This window comes from Diachasma alloeum, unplaced genomic scaffold (assembly GCF_001412515.2).
Source record: "Diachasma alloeum isolate Michigan unplaced genomic scaffold, Dall2.0 Dall_scaffold_00389, whole genome shotgun sequence".
In the NCBI taxonomy this organism is placed as follows: Eukaryota; Metazoa; Arthropoda; class Insecta; order Hymenoptera; family Braconidae; genus Diachasma; species Diachasma alloeum.
The window spans coordinates 344,055-366,688 of record NW_021680528.1 but is presented as its reverse complement, the minus strand read 5'-3'; the positions used below and the strand labels follow the sequence as shown (position 1 = coordinate 366,688).

The 22,634-nt window shown below is 41.7% G+C and overlaps 1 protein-coding gene across 1 annotated transcript in view; it reads left to right on the top strand.

Annotated features, from left to right (window-relative positions):
• Positions 1-21,880: 21,880 nt before the first annotated feature.
• The window catches only part of LOC107041889, a 312,145-nt gene continuing 311,391 nt past the window's right edge, over positions 21,881-22,634 (top strand). Inside the window, exon 1 of the mRNA XM_029126392.1 lies at positions 21,881-21,991. Within this exon, the coding sequence (XP_028982225.1) occupies positions 21,881-21,991 (111 nt within the window). The remainder of the gene's footprint in view (positions 21,992-22,634) is intronic.

The following is a 22,634-nucleotide window of genomic DNA, read 5'->3' as shown; positions in this document are numbered from 1 at the left end:
AATTTTCTCGATATCGACCTGTTTCAAAGTCACTATCTTTATCGATAACTAAAAAAGTATAATTATCATTCCAACAAGCTGAACATAATTCCTTAAATTTTTCGAATGACATGTCTGTGTTTACATGATCGTTATAAATATGTCTCAAATTCATTTCGTCCTGTTTGAATAGTACGAGAAAATTGACATTGTCCCGAACTAAATGGTTTGGGATGCGAGCATATGACTGACACAAATAGAAACTGTCCACGTTTTTATGTCTCCCCATACAAAAATATGCCTTGATATTATTTGGCTTCTTGCAAGCCACATCGTCGAATATGAACTGTAACGTGACATTTTCGTATGGGGGTTAAAAATGCCTATTACCTTCGCCCTTCTTCCCCTTCATCTAGTTAAACTCAAAAATACAATAATCTATAGGCGCCAGGTAATTTTTAACAGGAATTACCAAACCGGATGATTCTACAAAACCAATTCTAATTGATTCCAAAACCTCAAAAATTTACACAAAAAGGGAGAAAACTAGATTTCTGGGGAAAGGTAACGGTCCTGGGTTCGCTCAGTGTGCTAGGTTGTGGAGAGAGGGGTGGATTTCAGGTGGAGACGGGTATTGGGTGACCAAAACTACAAAATAAAAGGAAAAGAAATCAACATCGTTCTTACGTGTTTCACTATTGAAATATGAGAATCACCAATTTTTCAAAAAAAGACATTTCAATTCTCTCAAAAAAATATTTAAAAAAAGGAAAAAATCTACAATTAATAACTAACAATACTGATAATAATAATAATCATAATATTAATTCCGCACTCTGATAGGAATTAGTCTAATCTGACAAAAATATTCGAAGAAATTAATATCACCGATAAATACCTCAAATATGCCGAAATAAACATTTGGGGAGAGTAGAAATACACGCTAATCCCTAAATACTCGAGAATTCCGAGAATTGGGGGGAAAGGTATGCGAGCGACAATGGGAGCGAGAGAGAGGAGAACGTATTCAATCATCGATTTTTCGTACCAGTCAAAACGGCTGAAATTCCGTAAAACTCAACTTGCCATAACTCGAAAATGGCAGCGTCAAAAATTACGAACCCTGAGACAAAATGTCCGGGAGAGTCTACCGAAGACAACAATACCCAAAAAATAATTTTCCCTCAATAATTAGCCGCCTCAGGTTAATTAATCCCCGAGCGGAATTCTAAACGCTAAAATGCCCGCGTGAAGCGAGAATAGCCACGTGTAAACGTGGATGGGTATCTGAGGTGAGTCGAGAGTCGGGGGGAATTCCCCCTCGAGAAACACGACCTACACGCCAGCGAGAATGTGCTGGAAATCCATAAAAACCAAAAATGGGACATCCGGAAATCGGCAGAGCAAATTTTCGGAAACCCTGAGATGAATTACTCAGAGAAGCCCCCCGAACAGATTGACCTACAAACCCTAATTTTCTTTAACTATCTACGCGAACCAACTCAATTCGAACCCGAGTGGAATTTCTTACCCGCTAAAATCCACGTAAAACGGGAATGGACGCGCTCTGGCAATTAAACGGGAGTAATTATCCCCTTGAATAACCCACCAAAAATCACGAAAACCACCCAATCATGAGTGCAAAAAGGGGGGATCGGCACCTCATAATTTGGATTAAGCGTCACAATCACCGTTTTACCGGAATAAAATGCGACGTACGGGGCTGAAGACCCCGTAGTCGAATAACTAAAAGCCGAAATGAATTCGGAAAAATACATAAACCGAACTAAAAACTCACGATCTTCCTGTGTTTAGAGGTCCTCTTCCCTTTTCGGACCATCCTGGATCGGTACGGCTCCTCCAAAAGGTATAATAATCCACGTGGCACAATTACGTTGCGTGGACACACTCAAAATTTCGCACGTGACTAATGATCGACGACGGTCAACGCGGAACTAACTGCCCTGGGTCAGTGTCACGGGCACTAACCGCAGCGCGAATTCTGGCCAACAGAGACGGGCTCTGATTGGCGGAGATTTTCGGCACATCAAGCGTTGGCTTTGTTGGCGCCACCAAATGCTTTTGGGGAATTCAACCGCGACAAATACTCAACTCTAATTTCTTTATACGTAACTTTATAAAATTGACTAATGATTACCTGGGCCGAACTGGTGGGCGTTCGGAAAATTACTAAGGGTTTTTGGCGCCTCCTACGGGTCGGTTCTCCTGGATTCACGGGGTTAAAAGACCGATACTACTAATTCTCCTAATTTTTCAAAACTCTAAGCAACCTGGCAATTCACGGGATAAAAGGGTTGCACTTGTTCCTCGTGACCTTCCACCGAAAATCTAAAACGTAACCATCTAACCACCATAAAATCCATTATAATTTGGAGCGCCGGCATTTCAGCCGGACCTAATCAATTTGCGGTAGGATTAACAATAGCGTGGCTCCCATAAGAATTATCGGATGACTCATAACTTGGCCCTTCTTCGCGATAATTCCATGGGCCCTCAAAAACGCGTAATTATGCCGGTCTTGAGATTAAACAAAATACTATGGAATTAAAACCTAAATTTAGCAACACCATGACGTGGAAACCCCCAAACCTCATGGTCGTCACGAGGATTGGACTTCTGACCACCCCGGGGTGGAAAAGTGAAACGCTCTCTCTCGCTACCTTTTACTCACGGGTCGCCTTCCTATGTCACGGGGGGGTTAGTTGTTTTGATGGCAGCATCGTGTCCTAACGAACATCCCCACATGTTCGTTACAGAACACGGAATTCTCCTTCGCGTTATCCACAGACACAACCTCCTCATTGTCTGCAAATGGATAATACTCTATGTCATCAAGCGTTTCCAATATGTTTTGTAAAAATTGATATTTAGGTTGATTGAGGGACTTTGAATACATGTAAATATTTGAAAATCGGAGACCGTTCGGGTGAATTATAAGACTGAGTAGAGCATTAGTTTTCCCACAATTGGATGGACCACAGAAAACCGCGCGAATTGTATTTGGCAACAATGAGCCATGACGTTTCTTATTGTTGGCATCTTTTGTAGTGACTGAATCAAAATTAATGACGGGTAAGTGGTTTTGTTATACCTGGGGAATATTATAAACATCTACGAAAAATATGAGAAAAATCGTAGAAAAACCTGTGTAACTATGAGAATTGGAATTGAACCATAAAGTAATAACCCGAGAATGTTTTCAATTCAAGTCGATCAGACCACTATCTCTCCCTCGATATTGCACTGTCCTCGGAACCGTCATAAATATCTTGATCCGAAGGTAGTATGACATCTAGCAATTTGTGTGATGCATATTTTTCCATTACGCCATACGTTTCCAACTTTATGAAAAACCGTCGTCCAACGCATTAGTCAGCGTCAACATTATTTGTATTTCGATTGGGGAAAACACACAAGTGGTGTTCATTCGCAATTCATGACTCTCAATATTTTTCGGTATTAATTACTCCGGAATGAAGTGGCGAATTTTAGCGATTGCCTCACGGTAAAGTAAACGCTGGACGAAAAAAAGTTAATTTATCAACATTATTATGCGCGATTGATTTATGGGAACGGGGCATACATGACCTATTTTTCCGTTCATTGTTCGCTATGGGAATCATCCGATGATTGGCGTCATTTGTCAGTGTCTCTGGGAAGGTGTAACAATGGAGAGTATTCGATTGAGGGATTTGATTGGCATTCTTTCTGGAGGAATTGTTCGGGGGGAATAAATGCATTGAAGTTGGGAATATAATGGAAGGTCACGGGTGAGGGAAATGTCGTCAGATGTCACATTTTAATTTTTTTTTCGCGGTTCCGGGAATTTTTTGAGAGTGAAATATGATTAAGGTACTTATTTTAGATAATTTGAGGACATTTGAGGACTTAACGGGCATGAATGATAAAAAAATTATTTTCTCATTGATTTTCATTATTTTCTCAATCATGAAAAGCGATTTATCCCACCCCCTCTAGCCGCCGCCATCCGGCAACGAAAATGATCTGTAGAATATCCTTTTGCATACTATGCCTACGCTTGTACACATGGAGAAGTAATAATAATTTGCTCCTTCAATCCCATTGCGTTGCTTCAAACGTGTCATACCATCCCCCCCTGGCCATTTTTGTGGCATACACAATGCAACAATAGGAAAAAAATAAGTGAATGTTATTGGTCTCCTCCCCAAATCTCATAGATAATAAGCATGAATATATTGGATACCGAGGTCTCCCATGCCGGCACGGGAGTCTACTTATGTCCATTGACCCCCTTCTCTGAGTTACATAAGTGATATGGGTGAATATGTTGAATTATCAACTTTTCTGTGCCAGCACGGGTAGTTGCTTAGACTTTATCAAATCACCCCCCCCCCCTGAATCTCATTGACAGGATGTATGACTATATTGGAGATTCCCTTAATGGGATGTGCATTTAACTCCATCTTGATCACAACTGAGGGGAAAATCTATAAATTGGTGGTTTTATAGCAAAATCATTCAGTTCTCCTTCGGACATGATTGTGCGCAGATCACGCTCTAGAAAAAAGGGGAGAGGGTTATTGAATAAAATCATCAACAACTTTCCCGTTGAATTACATCTACCAGGCTACCAGTACAGTGGAGCCGCCACAAAATTATCGAAAAGATTAGCTCGAGGAGATCCTGGGATTAATCCACTCGATTCGGCCTGTAAGGCGCATGATATTGCCTATTCGAAAAATCGTGAGGATATTGCAGCACGACACGAAGCTGATAAGGTACTTACAGAACGAGCCTGGCAACGAGTTTCGGCCTCAGACGCCACTGTGGGGGATACAGCGGCAGCTTTATTTGTAACAAACGCTATGAAGGCTAAAACCAAATTAGGTATGGGCGTGAAAAAATCAGGCACCGGTGGTAAGACTAGAAAGAAATTAGGCATGGGTGGGAAAAAACGTGTGACGAAAAAGCGAGTTAAGAAGAGGGGGAAGGCTAAAAAGCAAGTTGCAATGGGAACAATCATCAGAGCTGCCAAAAAGTCCATCAAATTGAATAACGGCTCACATGATGCCATCAAAACGGCACTCAACGGGGCGAGAGAAGCCATTAAAAAGGTTGGAGGAAGAAGCTGAGTGACTATTCCACGAGTGATTCCTGTCCCATCAAAAATTGAGGGAATCTTACCCTTCCTCGTACCGCTATTCGCAGGTTTGAGTGCTACCGGAGCATTAGCAGGAAGAGCTCNAGAGAAGCCATTAAAAAGGTTGGAGGAAGAAGCCGAGTGACTATTCCACGAGTGATTCCTGTCCCATCAAAAATTGGGGGAATCTTACCCTTCCTCGTACCGCTATTCGCGGGTTTGAGTGCCACCGGAGCATTAGCAGGAGGAGCTGCTGGAATTGCTAAAGCTGTGAATAGTGCAAAAGCTGCCAAACAACAACTCGCAGAAAATAAGAGACATAATGAAACTATGGAAGCCATTGCACTTGGCAAAGGTTTACACCTCAATCCATATAAAAAAGGAATGGGCTTGTACTTGAAGCCAAAAAACTATTAACGATGCTACCACGCAGGGCTCTGACGGATGGGGATATCAGAAAATATGCAAAACTCATGAAAATTCCACATTTCCGAGGAGTTTTCATGCGCAATGGTTTACCAAAAAATGGACCCTTCAATAATGAATCAGCCATCATCAATCTGGATGATAAAGAGGGTCCTGGAACTCATTGGGTTGCATACAAGAAAATAGGAAACGATATCACCTATTTCGATAGCTTTGGAAATCTATCAGCTTCAATTACCTCGGAGTTGGTAGCATAAAATATAATCCTGAACGTTTCCAAAACTGGAATACATTCAATTGTGGGCATTTATGTTTGGAGTTTCTCAACGGACGCTTATATAAGAGCCGACGTTGATGATTTTTCATTAGTCGTTGTACAGAAATCATGAATGATTCATTCACCTTGACAGTCTCAGGAGCATCATCAGTGTTGGAGGTGCAATATTTTCCTCCGATTGAACTTTCTCCTGAGAAAAATTATGTTCTTGGACTCGTGGAATTCCTAACGTTCAATTCCATTCCAAATGTTGATACGAGCAATAACAAATTACATATAGGTGATACAATTATCACTATTCCATTGGGGAATTACGAAATAATATTAGTATAACAATTAAAAGTAATGATAATACGTTACGGAGCGAAGTGTCATGTGATAAAGACTTGGAGGTCATGAGGCCCGCAAATTCGATTGGTCGACTTCTCGGTTTTACCCCTAGAGTTTTAGAAGGTAATAAAACTCATGAGTCTGATCAGCCCGTAGCCATTCTCAAAGTGGACGCTTTACGAGTTGAATATAATATCACCACTGGAGCATACAATAACAGCGATAAAGTTCATACGATTCATGAATTTTTCCCTGTATTGCCACCTGGGTATAAAATTGTCGAAGTACCGTCGCAATTCATTAATCTACCGGTGTCTGTAAAAACAATTAACGATTTGCAGCTCCAAATAGTCGATCAAGACGGTGTTTTGGTGAATTTTAGAGATGAAACAATCACCATCAGACTGCCTATCAAGTCTATTTGATAATCATGGGCATTGATTCAAGGGCTGATTGATTGGGCTGGATTCAAGGTGTTAACACCTCAGAACGTGAAATTTCTCGAGAGTGTCAGTCTGGTGATGAAAAAAAGTGGAAGAAACATTTCTGTCAAATAAAAATTTTATTCACCTGCTGTACACCATGGACGAGAGTCTAAACATCAAACTCCCTCCAGTGTTTGAGGATTCCATCGCTCACTACGAGATCCATGCACATCAGCCATATGCCTCGACGGCCCTGGATAATAGCGATGAAATTTGAATAACTGTACAAAATCAGGATCTCTGCATTTTACCGAGCAAAAGTTACTTGCACATCACTGGTCAACTCATTAAATCGGACAACGCCATCTCTACAACTGCAAAATTTGTGAATAACGCTATTTGTCATCTATTCCAAGAGATCCGCTATGAAATTAATGCTATTGAGATAGATAAAGTCAAGAATGTGGGTATCACCACTCTCATGAACAATCTCGTGTCATTAACACCGAATCACAATAATTCAATGGAAAATACAGGATGGCTGGGTGTTCAAGAGAAATTGAGTTTAACCGATGGTAATGGGTTTTTTGATATTTCCATCCCACTAAGTATGCTGCTTGGATTTGCTGAAGATTATCGGAAAATCATGGTCAATGTGAAACATGAGTTGGTTTTGATCAGAGCTCGTCATGATAACAATGGTTTGATTCAAACCACAAAAGAGGATGTGAAGATCAGCTTCACTAAAATTGAGTGGTTGATCCCATATTTCACTCTATCGGATACTAAAAAAATCGAATTGCTCAATTTCAANCGCAAATTCGATTGGTCGACTTCTCGGTTTTACCCCTAGAGTTTTAGAAGGTAATAAAACTCATGAGTCTGATCAGCCCGTAGCCATTCTCAAAGTGGACGCTTTACGAGTTGAATATAATATCACCACTGGAGCATACAATAACAGCGATAAAGTTCATACGATTCATGAATTTTTCCCTGTATTGCCACCTGGGTATAAAATTGTCGAAGTACCGTCGCAATTCATTAATCTACCGGTGTCTGTAAAAACAATTAACGATTTGCAGCTCCAAATAGTCGATCAAGACGGTGTTTTGGTGAATTTTAGAGATGAAACAATCACCATCAGACTGCCTATCAAGTCTATTTGATAATCATGGGCATTGATTCAAGGGCTGATTGATTGGGCTGGATTCAAGGTGTTAACACCTCAGAACGTGAAATTTCTCGAGAGTGTCAGTCTGGTGATGAAAAAAAGTGGAAGAAACATTTCTGTCAAATAAAAATTTTATTCACCTGCTGTACACCATGGACGAGAGTCTAAACATCAAACTCCCTCCAGTGTTTGAGGATTCCATCGCTCACTACGAGATCCATGCACATCAGCCATATGCCTCGACGGCCCTGGATAATAGCGATGAAATTCGAATAACTGTACAAAATCAGGATCTCTGCATTTTACCGAGCAAAAGTTACTTGCACATCACTGGTCAACTCATTAAATCGGACAACGCCATCTCTACAACTACAAAATTTGTGAATAACGCTATTTGTCATCTATTCCAAGAGATCCGCTATGAAATTAATGCTATTGAGATAGATAAAGTCAAGAATGTGGGTATCACCACTCTCATGAACAATCTCGTGTCATTAACACCGAATCACAATAATTCAATGGAAAATACAGGATGACTGGGTGTTCAAGAGAAATTGAGTTTAACCGATGGTAATGGGTTTTTTGATATTTCCATCCCACTAAGTATGCTGCTTGGATTTGCTGAAGATTATCGGAAAATCATGGTCAATGTGAAACATGAGTTGGTTTTGATCAGAGCTCGTCATGATAACAATGCTTTGATTCAAACCACAAAAGAGGATGTGAAGATCAGCTTCACTAAAATTGAGTGGTTGATCCCATATGTCACTCTATCGGATACTAAAAAAATCGAATTGCTCAATTTCAACCAGAAAGATCCTGCCATAGCGATGAGCTTCAGATCATGGGAATTATATGAATATCCAATGCTTTCGACGACAACAAAACACGTGTGGACGGTGAAGACCACAACTCAGCTGGAGAAACCACGTTATGTCATTCTAGGCTTCCAAACAGATCGAAAAAATAAGGATAAGAAAAACGCTAGCAATTTTGATCATTGCAGCATCGCTGATGTTAAATTATTCCTCAATTCTCAATGTTATCCATATGGAAATTTGGATGTAGATATGGCCAAGAATCAGTATTTGATACTATATGATATGTATTCGAACTTTCAACCATCATATTATGATCAACAAGTGAATAATCCATTATTAACCAAGACACAATTTCGAGATATTACACCACTAGTAGTCATTGATTGCTCTAAACAAAATGAATCCTTGAAATTTGGTCCAGTGGATGTTCGCCTGGAGTTTGAACCCAAATCAAGTTTTTCTTCAGAGACTGCTGCTTATTATCTCATTTTGCACGATCGAGTAGTACATTATAACCCCATAAGCGTAGGGGTCAGGAAGATAGTTTAAGGGTGGGGGGTGAGAAATATAAATTCTCATTTCGGCAGCCTCGCTTCATTAGTTGTCATGGAGCTACTCGTGGATGTAGAAGGCTTCCAAACGCCTCTCAACGAGTTTATTGTGAAGGAGCTGGCATACACAGCTTTGAATGCTACGAATGTTGATCCATCAGTGTGGTTTTTCCGTCCACCGATACCATTCTACAGTCTGTCACCAAAATATAGAAGTGTAAATGTATGGCTCGAACGTCATCACCATGGGCTATCATGGAATTATGGAGTTAGATCATATAATGAAGTTGAAGAGATGATTCAAAAAGAGTGGGAAACGTGGGGAAGGATCAAGAGAATTTATGTTAAGGGTGCAGAGAAGAAAGCATGGTTGCGGAAAATTTGCAGTTCTTCCATAGCAACGTTAATAACTGATATGGAGGAATCTTTCGAGAATACCCCCTCAGTGTCAGAATTTAAAGAACTACCATCTTACGCTTGTCCTTACCATAGTCATCTTAAGGATAATATAGCATGTGCTGTCAAGAATGTTGCGGAGCTTCAAAAATGGATTTTGAAGAAGATGATAAAACGATCTCCTGAACGATCCTTCGATATATACTACAAATTACACAATTTGAAATCAATGGATTGTGAGAATATTGCCTACCTTCCCCACTCATATATAAGTACTGTTGCTGCGTCACACGGTCATGATGCTTGGGACAAGCTGACTGATGAGATGCGAGCTGATTGATCCATGCCAGGATGTAAACTTTGTTTGGAACATCATCGAGAAACCAGAGGTGATAATTTTGATGGGCCACCTCCTATGAAAAGGGATTGTGTGAAGTATAATAATTTTTAGAGAAAAAAATATTTTTAATTGTAAAGTTTATTCATGTACTTCTTATATACTATTAAATTGGTTATAATCATAAAAAGAATCATTCTTTTGTATACAAAATATATGAATAAAGACGAAAAAAAAAACAAAAAAAGATCCTTTTTCTATTTCATTCGTCATTTAAGCTGTACTCCCCTCATCCTCTGCATGGAATTTAATTTCATTGTATTCCCCACCCAGGTATTCCAACTTGGCTGATCCTCGCTTGATTTCATCCAACAAGCCATCGAATTGTTTGGGATTTTCGATGAAGAATTTTGACGTCCTTCGGTTCAGGAAAACTGAATGGGCATTATTTAAATGAACGATTACACTCATTCCATACTTTGTATTAACTTTCAAAGCTGCGGTAATGGTGTACCGAGTGTTCAATGCCAGCTGAGACAGTTTGAGCAGTGGGAGTTCTCTTAATTCAGCATTGAATTTGTCGAAATGCGCTTGATCTGCCTTATTTTCAACTTTCACGTTCGGATCAGGTTGCATGAAGACGGCGTTAGATTCTCCTCCGGAATACTGCAACGTTGGTGAGCCCTTTTCGATATGATTGCAAAAATTCTCAAATTGTTTAGGATTATTCTCAAAAAACTTGGCCAATCTGTTATTCACGAAAACAGAATGAGCATTCGACAAATGCAAAATAACTCCTACACCATATTTTGTCTCTACTTTGAAGGCTGCAGTGATGGTGTACACATAGTTATGCTGCAATTGAGATATTTTTATCAGGGGCAGCTCTTTGAACTCTGCGACAGCGTTGATAACGTCAAAATTCACCTCATCAGCAGGGCTTGCAAGCAGCAGCATTGGATCGGGGTGAAGGCGGATATTGTGGTATTTTCCTCCCAAATATTCCAATGTTATTGTACCTTTTCCGATATATTTTTGGAAATTCTCGAACATCTTTATATTCTCAGCGAAGAACTTGGCCAGTCTAGTATTCACAAAGACTGAATGAGAGTCCGAGAGATGGAGAATAACACCCACTCCATATTTGGTATTCACCTTGCGAGCTGCGGTGATGATGTAGAAAGCTCCAGCTTCCAAATCCTCAAGTTTCACGAGAGGAAGATCTTTCAATTGTGCCACAGCGTTGATTTTGTTGAAATCCATGATGAATTTTCACTCGAGTATCAAACTTAAGCTTGAATTTAAGTCTTCTGAAGATTGCAGCAGAGTAGTCGAATGTCACTGCGAAACTGTATAACTTGTTTCACTTCTTGAATGTTCTTGAGGAGAAGATTTAAACGTTTCTTAAATTCCTGTCGCTGGAGACTGTTCTTCATAGAGGACGATGTACCGAACATGATGGTGGACATCGAAATTTTGTTGGTTATATACATCAACCCCCCACTGTTGTACCCTCCACTTTCAACATTAAATAAACAAATACACATTATTTAAACAACGATTTCCCGAGAAATGGGAGTGGTAAACATAAAAGGGCTGGATATCCCAAGTAGATACAAATTCGAACATGTCTGGAAAATGTCAAGTGGGTCGGTGAAGTCGAAGGGTCGGAAATCCCAAGTTCGAGCATGTCTGGAAAATGTCAAGTGGGTCGGTAAACATCAAAGGACCGGAAATCCCAAGAAGTTCGATGCTGTCCGTGGGGGGCTGAAATGGCTGACCCCCAACTGTGAAGAACTCAAGTCGGCTATATCAAGTGGACCCTCTCTGATGCTTGCAGGTTCAGACATATTTGAGACCATTCCTCACCAGCTCATGAATTGGAATCACGAATTAATTGATTCGTGCTTCAATCAACCCTTTCACCCACCCACCCCGCGGGGTGGAATGATTCAGTCGTGAATAGTTTCCACTGAAGTCCAATAATATGTTAATTAATTAATCAATTAATTAGCCCGCGAATTAATTAACCCTTTCAATAAAATAATTCATCCCTGAGGGACACTCTCCGGAGAGTAATTAGAAACTTCTCAACCGAATATTAAACTTTTGAACCGAATACCAAAACTGAAAGATTTCTAACATTCTCGTGACCAGGGGAGCTCGAGAATTTCACTCGTTTTTGTGTTCTCCCCAAAAACAAATCAAAAAGGGTTGTCAAAGCGCGCGGGGTGGCTCGGTGTGTCGGCCCTGATCCTCCGTGGCCAATGTCCCTTTAATTTCATTTACGTAGGCTTTTCGTGGTCGAAACTGAACAAAACTAAAGCTGATTAACGATATTAATTATTCCGGCAAACTGAAAAATTGGTTTTTATTTCGATTGAATTTACCTTTCATCGTCGGCAATAGTCTTGGCGCGGTAACCGGATTTTCGCTCCTATTCGGGGTATTTCTCGGAGAATAACGTAACATCGGGGTTAGCTTCTCTAGAGGAGGATGACATAACTTTAGTTTTTTGCGATGAGGAACATAAATTCGCGCGTCTCACACTTCGGAATGGGGTTGTTCTCTCGAAATAACGTTTCTCTCTCTCTCTCTAGCCTATATAATTACCCTACTGCTTTTGTCAAGTGACGAATTGGCCTGGAATTTCGTCACAAATAATAATAACTTTCAGGGTACTTTTCACTTCTCTAATAATTAAATCGGGGCGCACGTGGCAACTCACGGGGCAGCTGTTGCGCGAGTGCCTCTTTCTCCTCTCTGCTTTCTTCTCCTTCCTCTTTCGCGAGGATTCGCTAATTGTCGTGTCCCATCGTGTTATCTTCGTGAGGAATCGGGGCCAATCAAGGTGTAAGAATTGTGCCCACGATCATTGTCCAGGGATGTATCAATGGTGAATCTCGAGGGCGCTGAATATCCAAGGCTAGTATCTGGGGCGTTTCTAGCGGGGCACCGGCTCCTGTAGTCGATCTAGGTGGGCTGGAACTGATGACTTCCTTCGGTGGCTGTTCGTCGTTGATTCCAGGGGTCATGGTAAGGGGGTAATGAGGGGAAAAGCTGGGGTATCCAACGATGGCGGGATTTACGTATTAGGGGGCTGAGTGTGTGGAGGGAAAAATCTAATATAAAAATAATAAAAAATAAATAAATGTACCTCATCACAATTGACATACTTGATTCGATTAACATAGTCATCGATATCTACATATTAAATACAATTTTTATTGAATTGAGAACAATACTTATTCGAATTCAAAATTACCATATTCATCCTAGTTGAATTGTAATATAAATTACTGCAGCTAAGCCGTATAGGAGCCAACAATTTTGAAATATGATTTGGATTAAAAATTTTCGGAATTTTCCGAAAATATCAGCTTTAAAAAAAATGGTAAACAGGCTAAATCATCATTTATCTGTCTCTATCTATCAGGGTAATCATCATTGTTAGACATTTAGAAATCATCTTTTACAGCTTTATTTCTCAGAAAATACCATTTAACAATTTTTGAACATTGGAAAGTATTTCAGTGACAGTCATCGAACAACACAATTTACATTATAGTCCATACGCCAGGGGCATTTCGGTGTACACTGAGATGTCCAGAAGATTTGATCATGGGACTGTACGTTTTCAAGATCGCTGATTGCAAATATAGTAACAATTTTGGCAAAATCACGTGCAATCTATTTGTTTATAACATTTTTTTGGTTTAAACGATGATATCACAGGAATGTTTGTAGGTACGGAAAAACGTTTCGAATAAAATATGTTTGACTTTTTAAAATACACATTTTTTGTTAAATAACTTTTTCCCTTAACTATTGTAGATGAAGAGTTCTTGGGAGTGGGAGCGAAGCAGGCGGCGCCTCAGCATTTGCGTGAAGTATCTGCGAACACCGATGCGGTTATCGGCAAAGTCCATGGAAATGGAGAAAAATTGTTCAAACAAAAAATGTTAGCCACCAAATTGTGCATACAATTAGTTATTTCAAAATTTTCTCTACACCTAACCATTAATCAGATATTATCGTTCTTGTGATGCGTGATAGGACAAATTGCCTACAATGCTTTATTTATTACTGTTTCACGAGTGAACGGATCGAGATACAGAAAAAAAAATTCATATCAAAATTATTCTCCTATAAAAAATGCATAGATTTGGTAGTGTCTTCTTGGCATATCTCCATTATTTACAAAGATATAGCCCGTTAAGTGAGAGCGCGGGCGGTCCACGCGCCTCCTCTTGTGACCCACGTGATGTTTGACCCTCGTAAATTTGACTATTCCCTTGTGACCCTCGTAAAATTTGATCATCCTCTTGTCACCCTCGCGACGTTCGACGTTGGGACCCTCCTGACCCTCGTAAAATTTGACCACCCCCTGCGACCCTCGTGATGTTTAATCCTCGTGAAATTTAAACACCTCTAAACATTTCTGCCTCCCCAATTGTCCAACGAGAGAAAAACCTTGCCGGATTACAGTTAGCGGCGGCGGCCCAAGGATAAACCTAAAGGTGAAGAACCTCATCGGAAATCGACATCGATTTCTCATCGACACCGGAGCTGACATCAATCTTATTGAGAGGAGAGTCATCAAACCCGACGTAAGAATTGAACCTCCTAAGATACCTTATCTACTCGGAGTAACGGAGAATGCATAGCCAACATGCGGTTTAGTCGACCTAAAAATCTTTGGCTCTCTCGTACCATTCCACATCGTAGATCATAAACTACCTGTCGAAGGAAGCGGATTACTTGGGTTAGAATTCCTAATTCAAGAAAAGGTGGACATACGGTATCAGCAACGGAATATCACCACTCTCAAGAGGCCTAACCTGCCGGTGAATTGGTATAATTACGAGAAATTCCATGGGTCAACCGTCATCCCTCCAAGAGCAAGAATGGCCATCCAAATCCCTATCAAGAATACCGAATTGTCGGTCGGGAATTTATCAAAGATATCTACAAAACCAGGCGTCTATCTAGGCGAGAGTGTGGTCAGCATCGGAGAGGGGAAAGCCTGTCTCTTCGCCATCAACACCACCGAAGAACCAGTTCACCTCCATATACCACTCCAGACGGTAGAGGAAATCGATGAACTCCTAGAAAGAACCGTAATATTAGGAAAACCTCAAGAAACCTTCGCCTGGTGCAATATGGGAATTGCCCCAGAGGAAAATATAGGTCTATCACCTGGCACATCGCACGTAATATAGGCTCTACCCGATCAGGAGCTTAAACCCTTTGAAGGCAAAGAGGTGATTGAACTAGTAAAAGAGTTCAATGACATATTCCACCTTCTGGGAGACAATCTTGGGAAAGCTAAGAATTTCCAGTGCAGGATCAGAACCATCGATGATAAACCTGTCCATAAGCGTCAATACAAGTACCCTCCACAACATTAGGAGGAGATAAATCGACAAATGGACAACCTGCTGGAACAAGAAATAATCAGGCACTCAGAATCACCATACAACTCACCTCTCTGGATTGGACCAAAGAAAGCCGTCTCCAAGGGAAAGAAGCGATGGAGAATGGTGATCGATTTCCGACATCTAAATCAGAAAATGATCGGAGATTCCTATCCGTTACCCAATATATCGGAAATTGTCTCACAACTAGGTGGAGCTAAGTACTTCAGTGTGTTCGACCTAACCAGTGGATTCCACCAAATCGCAATGGATGAAACGGACGCTGAAAAAACTGCCTTTACCGTTCCCAGCGGACACTACGAGTACATGAGGATGCCTTTTGGACTGCAAAATTCACCCCCAATCTTCCAGCGGTTGATGGATCAGACCCTAACCGGCCTGAAAGGGACCGAACTCTACGTCTACCTAGATGACGTAGTTGTTTACCCCAGAACACTGGGTGAACACGTCACCCGTCTCAGGAAATTCTTCAACTGCCTACGGAAAAACGGACTTACTCTCCAGGCTGATAAATACAAATTTTCCATGAAGGAGGTAGCCTATCTGGGACACATAATCGATGACCAAGGTATTCATCCGGATCCAGCAAAAATAAGGGCATTAACAGCGATGCCCCTTCCTACAAGCCAACAGGGAATAAGGAGATTCTTAGGCTTCAGTAACTATTATCGACGATTCGTGAAGGACTACGCAGAAATTGCACAGCCTCTAAATGATCTCCTCAAGAAAAACGTGAGATTTAAATGGTGCAAAGAACAAGAACAATCATTCAAAGCCCTCAAGGAAGCCATCACCGAGGACTCTCTACTGTTTCATCCTGACATGAACGAACCATTTATCGTTCATGTTTCCAGTACCCAAAAGAGCATTGGAGCCATCCTCAGCCAAAAAGATGATGAAGGAGACGAACACCTGATCCTGTACGCATCGAGAGCACTTCGAGATGCTGAAACAAGATATACTTCAGTTGAATTGCACTGCCTAGCAGCTGTCTACGCCTTAAAGCTGTTCAAACCCTACATCTATGGAGTGCCCTTCACCATTATTACAAAGAGCCCAGCCCTGAACTGGCTCAGAGATTCTAGCAACCCTACTACGAGGAAAGTTAAGTGGAAAACCTACCTGAATGATTTCACGTTTGAGGTAGAAATCAAGAAACAGAAGAGAAATCAGTTAGCAGACGCCTTTGCAGAGAATCCTCTTCATGTTCGAAATCGCGAAATCGTCATGTTCGCAACCTGCATGCCTGCTCTACCAGTACCAAAGTCTAGTGTGAAAATACCAGGGACAGTCACAAATCCTAACTGAAAGGTTAGAATAAATAGTGACCAAAAATTATCACCATCCCAGCAGCGGGAAGCTCAATTGCCGACAGGCTTCGGGCTAGAAGGGCAACAGAAACAAACAGTGGCACCCGGCAATCGATCTCCTACAGATTGAATCGGGATTACAAAACGACATCCAAAATCAGCAAAAACCCCACACCATCTACCCGGGGCACCACAATTGAGAACAAACCAGAAACAGTGGAAGAAACGATCCCCATTCCATCCACCCCTCCGATCGTGGAGATGCCAGAATCAACTCCAACACCTACTCAATCCAAAGAACCACCACTACAGGATGAACCATCAATAATACCTGTCGAAATGGAAGACCAAGGAAAAGAAAATCAACTAGAAAATTCCCTTGAAGGAATCCCAACGGACAAAAAGTTGGAGGATGACGCATTCATCACAGATCAAAACTCCACTGACGAGGAAACGCCTTCTATAATCGAAGCTGAAATTCGAATAGAGGAAAAGGATGAAGAATCAAATCCCACACCATGTCCACCATTGGACATGGAACGAATGGAACGAAACCGGGAAAAATTCTACGAGTATGTGGAGAAAATCTCGGAAAGGGATGAGGAAATATTCCAGGAACCCCTAGAGCCACTTCTAGACCAGCTGCTACAACTCTACAAAATGAGAAGAACCACTCTGGGTCCAGAATTTAAAGAAAAATTGAATGAATCCTGTCAAGAATTCGAGAAGAAGATGGCCGAGTTGCAAAACCAGTCCAAAACCCTAATCAACTCAACCGACGAAATCTCAGAATTGACGAGCTCCACCGACCAAAATCCCGAAAAAACAGAGAAGGAAGAAACACCTCAATCCAGACATTCTGTGATATTGCAGCCAAAGGTCACACGAGAATCCTTAATGCCGACACCAGAAGCTATACAGTCACCCATCGCAGGATATTCTCCGAAAAAGAAAAATTCTTCAACAGACCTAACCCCAAGAGAACTGTTCCCACACACCGAAGAAATCCATCCATCAACGCACTCCAGAGAAGCGGAAATTCCCCAAGCAAATGAAATTGCACAACCGCCATCAGCACAGCTACCGGGGGTGTCTTTGAATCCATACCCCAAATTCTTCACGCCTGACCTTCCCACGAGCGAAGAGCATGGTTCCATACAGACCCAACAAGAAATATCTCAAAACAAACCAAATTAGGAAACTATGGACGACAAGATCATTATACCGCAAAGTGACTACCAGCCTGCGAGCAACATCAAAGAAACCCGAGATGGACTAACATTTACCAGGGGAAACATTGCTCATTTCCTCGCAGCAGATGGAGAGATCAAAAAGCAAAACACCAAACTTTTAAGGGACCTCAATCTGATAGACCTGGAGGAAATACGTAAGTTCAATCCAAAACTAGGTCAAGTCATCGTCAGGAAGTGCGGAAAATTCCGAACATTTACCCTCATTGCAAAGCAATGGCACTTCGAAAAAGTAAACAACCGGATACTAAAACTCTGCCTGAAAAATTTCAAAACCGCCATGGAAAAATACAAAATCACTGAAATAAAATTGGCATCCCAGGGTGATGAAATAGATATCGATATCAGAATCCGAAACTTCCTGGACAAAGAATTTCAATTCCACCCAGCCACTGTAACCCTGTGCCATGGGGGAATCCGGATGCCTCCAGCAGCCCTAAGACCAGAAATCATTAAGGAATGCCATGCAAGTCTTCCCGGAGGACACAAAGGGATTGTGAAAACCTTCAACCGAGTAAGAGAAAGGTTCTACTGGCCCGGGATGAAACAGGAAATAGAGAGATTCATCAAACTCTGCCGAACCTGTCAACTAGAAAAGATTCGAAGGGTGAAATTCCGACGGCCCATGCTCATCACCGAAACACCTAGGGAATGCTTCTAGAGAATCTCTATCGATACCGTAAGCCCCCTCCCAGCTTCACGTATGGGTCACTGCCATATCCTGACAAAACAGGATAACTTTTCCAAGCATCCCACCGCTGTACCACTTAAGGATATCAAGGCTCACACTATCGCTCATGCACTAGCAACCAAGTATGTAGCCCTGTAGGGATGCCCCAAGATAATCCTCTCAGATAAAGGGACCAGCTTCCTCAGCAAATTGTTCTATCAACTGGGAAAGGTCCTGAGATTCAACAATATAACGACATCTGCATACAGACCTCAGTCAAATGGAGCCGTTGAAAGAAGTCATCACGTACTAGCCGAATATCTGAAGACCTTTACCGACGAATTCACCGACCGGGACGAGCTACTCCCCTTCGCCATGCTATCGTACAACACCACGGTACATAGCTCAACAAATTTCACACCATTCGAAGTCCTGTACGGAAAAAGGGCAGCTCTCCCCTCCAACGTTACCGACGAAGATGAGTCAATCTATACCTACAACGATTACATGGTAGAACTAATTAACAAATTGGAGAAAATTCACCATCTCGCCTTCGACCAACTGGAAAAGGCCAAACTACATTCCAAAAGCCTTTACGACCGAGACCAATAGACTTCAAAATAGGGCAATTTATCTACGTCGAGAAGGAACCCAAGATCGGAATATTGGATCAGGCCTACACTGGACCCTAGAAGATCGTCAACATCACAGAAATAGAAAACGTGTACCTAGAAAGTGAAGACGGACATCACTTCATGAAACACCCAAATAAGGTGAAACCCTGCGCAGAATGAGTCGATACCGATTCCAGTGCTGCCAAACAAACCATCCCGACCCTACAAACCACCAAAAGCAAAACCATTCCAGAGACATGAGTACCGACGGATCAGGTCGCACGCCAGTTTACGTCGATGGCTCCTGCTCTTTCAATGGCTCAATCGATGCCAAAGCAGGAATAGGAGTGTGGTTTGCGGACAACCACCCCCTCAACACCTATAAAACTCTGCAAGGTACACGGGCCACCAATATCACCGCCGAAACTGCGGCCGCCATCGAAGCATGTCAAATATGTATTCGCCACGACATTTCAAGAATAAGAATAATCACCGATTCCAAATACCTCACCAGCTGCATGAGTGAACACATAAAGAAATGGAAATGAAATGGCTGGCTAAATGCTAAATCCAAACCCGTCGTAAATCAAACACTCCTGAAACAGCTTGATGAACTCACCCAAAAAATCGACGTCCAATTTGAATATATCCCAGGACACCAGGGAATATACGGGAACGAAAAAGCGGACGAACTAGCAAAAATAGGTTCAGAAAAAATACCCACCGAACCTAACTAGACCAAAGCCGATACCTGCCAGAAAAAAAAAATGAAGCACACCAAACTCAAACAAAAATTCTCCAACTTATAGAACACAATACCATGAGAGCTATCATCATCCTATGGACCACCGTCTGGGTAACCAAGGCCTAAACAGATTTAACACCTGATCAAATTTATCAACACCAAACTATAGACCACAACCCCGGACGCTATTATGAGGAAATCGACCAAATCAGAACAATCAATAAAAAATGGCGACTGATGCATACAGTAGACATGCACAACCTCCTAGGACAACCACTGCCCGGGATGCAAACAATAGAAAAATATCAAACCGAATGCAACAAACACCAGGGCAAGCAGATCTGCGATAAAGTACTAGGCATACCCATCATGGAACAGTTCAATACGACACTCCAAACAATACAGAAATATCTGAAAAGAATCTGGATAAGTCCAGAACAGAACCCCAAAAGACGATATAGCAGATCCCCTTTACTAGGATTTGTAGGCACCATATCAAGATCCCTCTTCGGCACCATGGACTACAATGATCAGGAACACATCACCAAAGAAATTGATAGACTCTATCAAGACCAACAACAAATGACCAATTTAATCGGAAATTCGACTCACATCATCCAAGCCGAAATCAACGCCATGAAGAAGGAACACGAACTGAACTACGAGAAAATTAGAAAGGCTACAGACAGAATAAACCTCATAGCCTCCAACACCAACCTACTGTCTGACAAGCTGACCCAAGTAGAATACATCGCTAGCCTCGACGAAACAGCTAGAGAAATACAACATGCCGCCGGAAAGTATCTAGAAACGGCCCACAGCATCCTCCATGCCATAGAAGACGCAAAACACGGAAAACTAAACCCCATCCTAATAAATAACCAAAAATTGGACAAGGCCATAGAGGAAATTGGAAAAGTCATCACCGACAGCATCTTTCCAACATCTCCGGAAAAGACCGATTTGACCATCCGAAGCCAAATCAATGACATGCCCACCGGTTTTAACAACAGCTCCTTCCTCATAATCCTCGACATCCCACTACTAAGCAGAGATCTAACGGAACTCTACAAAATAATCCCCTGCAAAATTCCGCGGAGAATCCACGGGAACAGAACACACAGCATACGTAGAACCACAAAACGAATACATCGCAACCTCAAAATTCATCAACAAATACAGCCAAATGAACCGAGAATACCTGCAAACCTGGATTCCACTGGAGAACTGTCTAGCTTGCCCCAGAAACCTCCCCCTGAGGAAATCCAATGAAAAAAATAGCTGCTAATACCGCCTACTAACAAAAACCGACCCCCAAGTCGACTCCACCATCTATCAGAACTGCAACATCAGAGTCATCAACAATCAAGACACACAATGGACCAAATTAACCAACACCGACGGATGGCTCTATGCCACCACACAACCAGAGACACTAGAAATAACTGGCACAAACCAGCAAGTAACCAGCCTAACAATAAACGGCACAGGAATAATCCACCTAAATCCAAATTGCAGGGCAGAAACCACCAGAGCCGTCATCGAAGGTGCAGGACTAATCAAGACCCAACTTCCCATGATATTGGGGTTACCTAAAACAATAAATATCTCAGCAATGGCATCAATACTAAATGAAAAACCAAAACCCATATATCCATTGAGCCAAATAAAACAACATATCTTATCCACACCAGATGAAAACGAGGAATTCGACGAATCACACCTTAGACGAGGCTGAAGAAATAGGTCTCCACCACCAAGAAGAATATCACCACAGAATCCTCACTGCAACAAATGGCATCATTACCGCCATCATCTCCAAATCCATGGTCGCAGCCAGCATCTGCGCATACAGGCAAGGGCTGTCCATCATAAGCATTCTGTCTTGCTTCTCCCGCTGCCAGAAGTCCAAGAAGAAGCAAAGAAAATTCCAACGAAGAGTCGAAATCGGAGCCCCAGAAATCCAAAAGTTAGATGGAACCTCAGTAGCAATAACTATGGCCGGAATGCCCAGCTACCCAGTACCAACTCCAGCGCCGAAAAAGAAAGGGAAGACCAAGCCCAAACACGCCACCACAATCCCCAAACAGGACACTCCATCCGCCGTGGTCATCAACTATATCTAAAAATAAAAAGGTCAGACACGTATCAATAAACTAGCTTTATTAGACAGATACAGAGGAGTCAGACGTCAACCAAATAACGGGCCCTGGCCAACCGCCAGAATAACCCCTAGAACCCGCGGGGAGACATCCTCCAAAAACCCTAGGTCCTCTCTCCTCTCCACCGCCGCCAAAAACCCCTTGAAAATCAGGAGTTGCCTCCATAACCTCTTTGTCTAGAAAAAAAACACTTAAGCTAACAATAAACACAATACAAAATCAATCAAAACCACCTACCGTGGTCAGCCGATAACAGGGCCCCAGGAAAGCAATAAAATCTAAAACCGCCTTCAGGAAACGATCCGCCGGGATCACCCCCCCCCCCCCCCCACAAACTTCAGATACCGCCGACAGCAGTGTCCGAAACCGGTCGCCTTCTAGATCCTCCCTCACCTCTACCCTCCTCCAGAACCTCCTTGACTGAACCTGGGGCCATCTAAAAAAAAAAAAAAATTAAATAAACAAACGTACGCATACGTAACAACCAATATATATGTGCACACATATATACATAACAAGTAAAGGCAAACATCGACAAAAATAATAATAATAATAATAATAATAATAATAATAATAATAATAATAATAA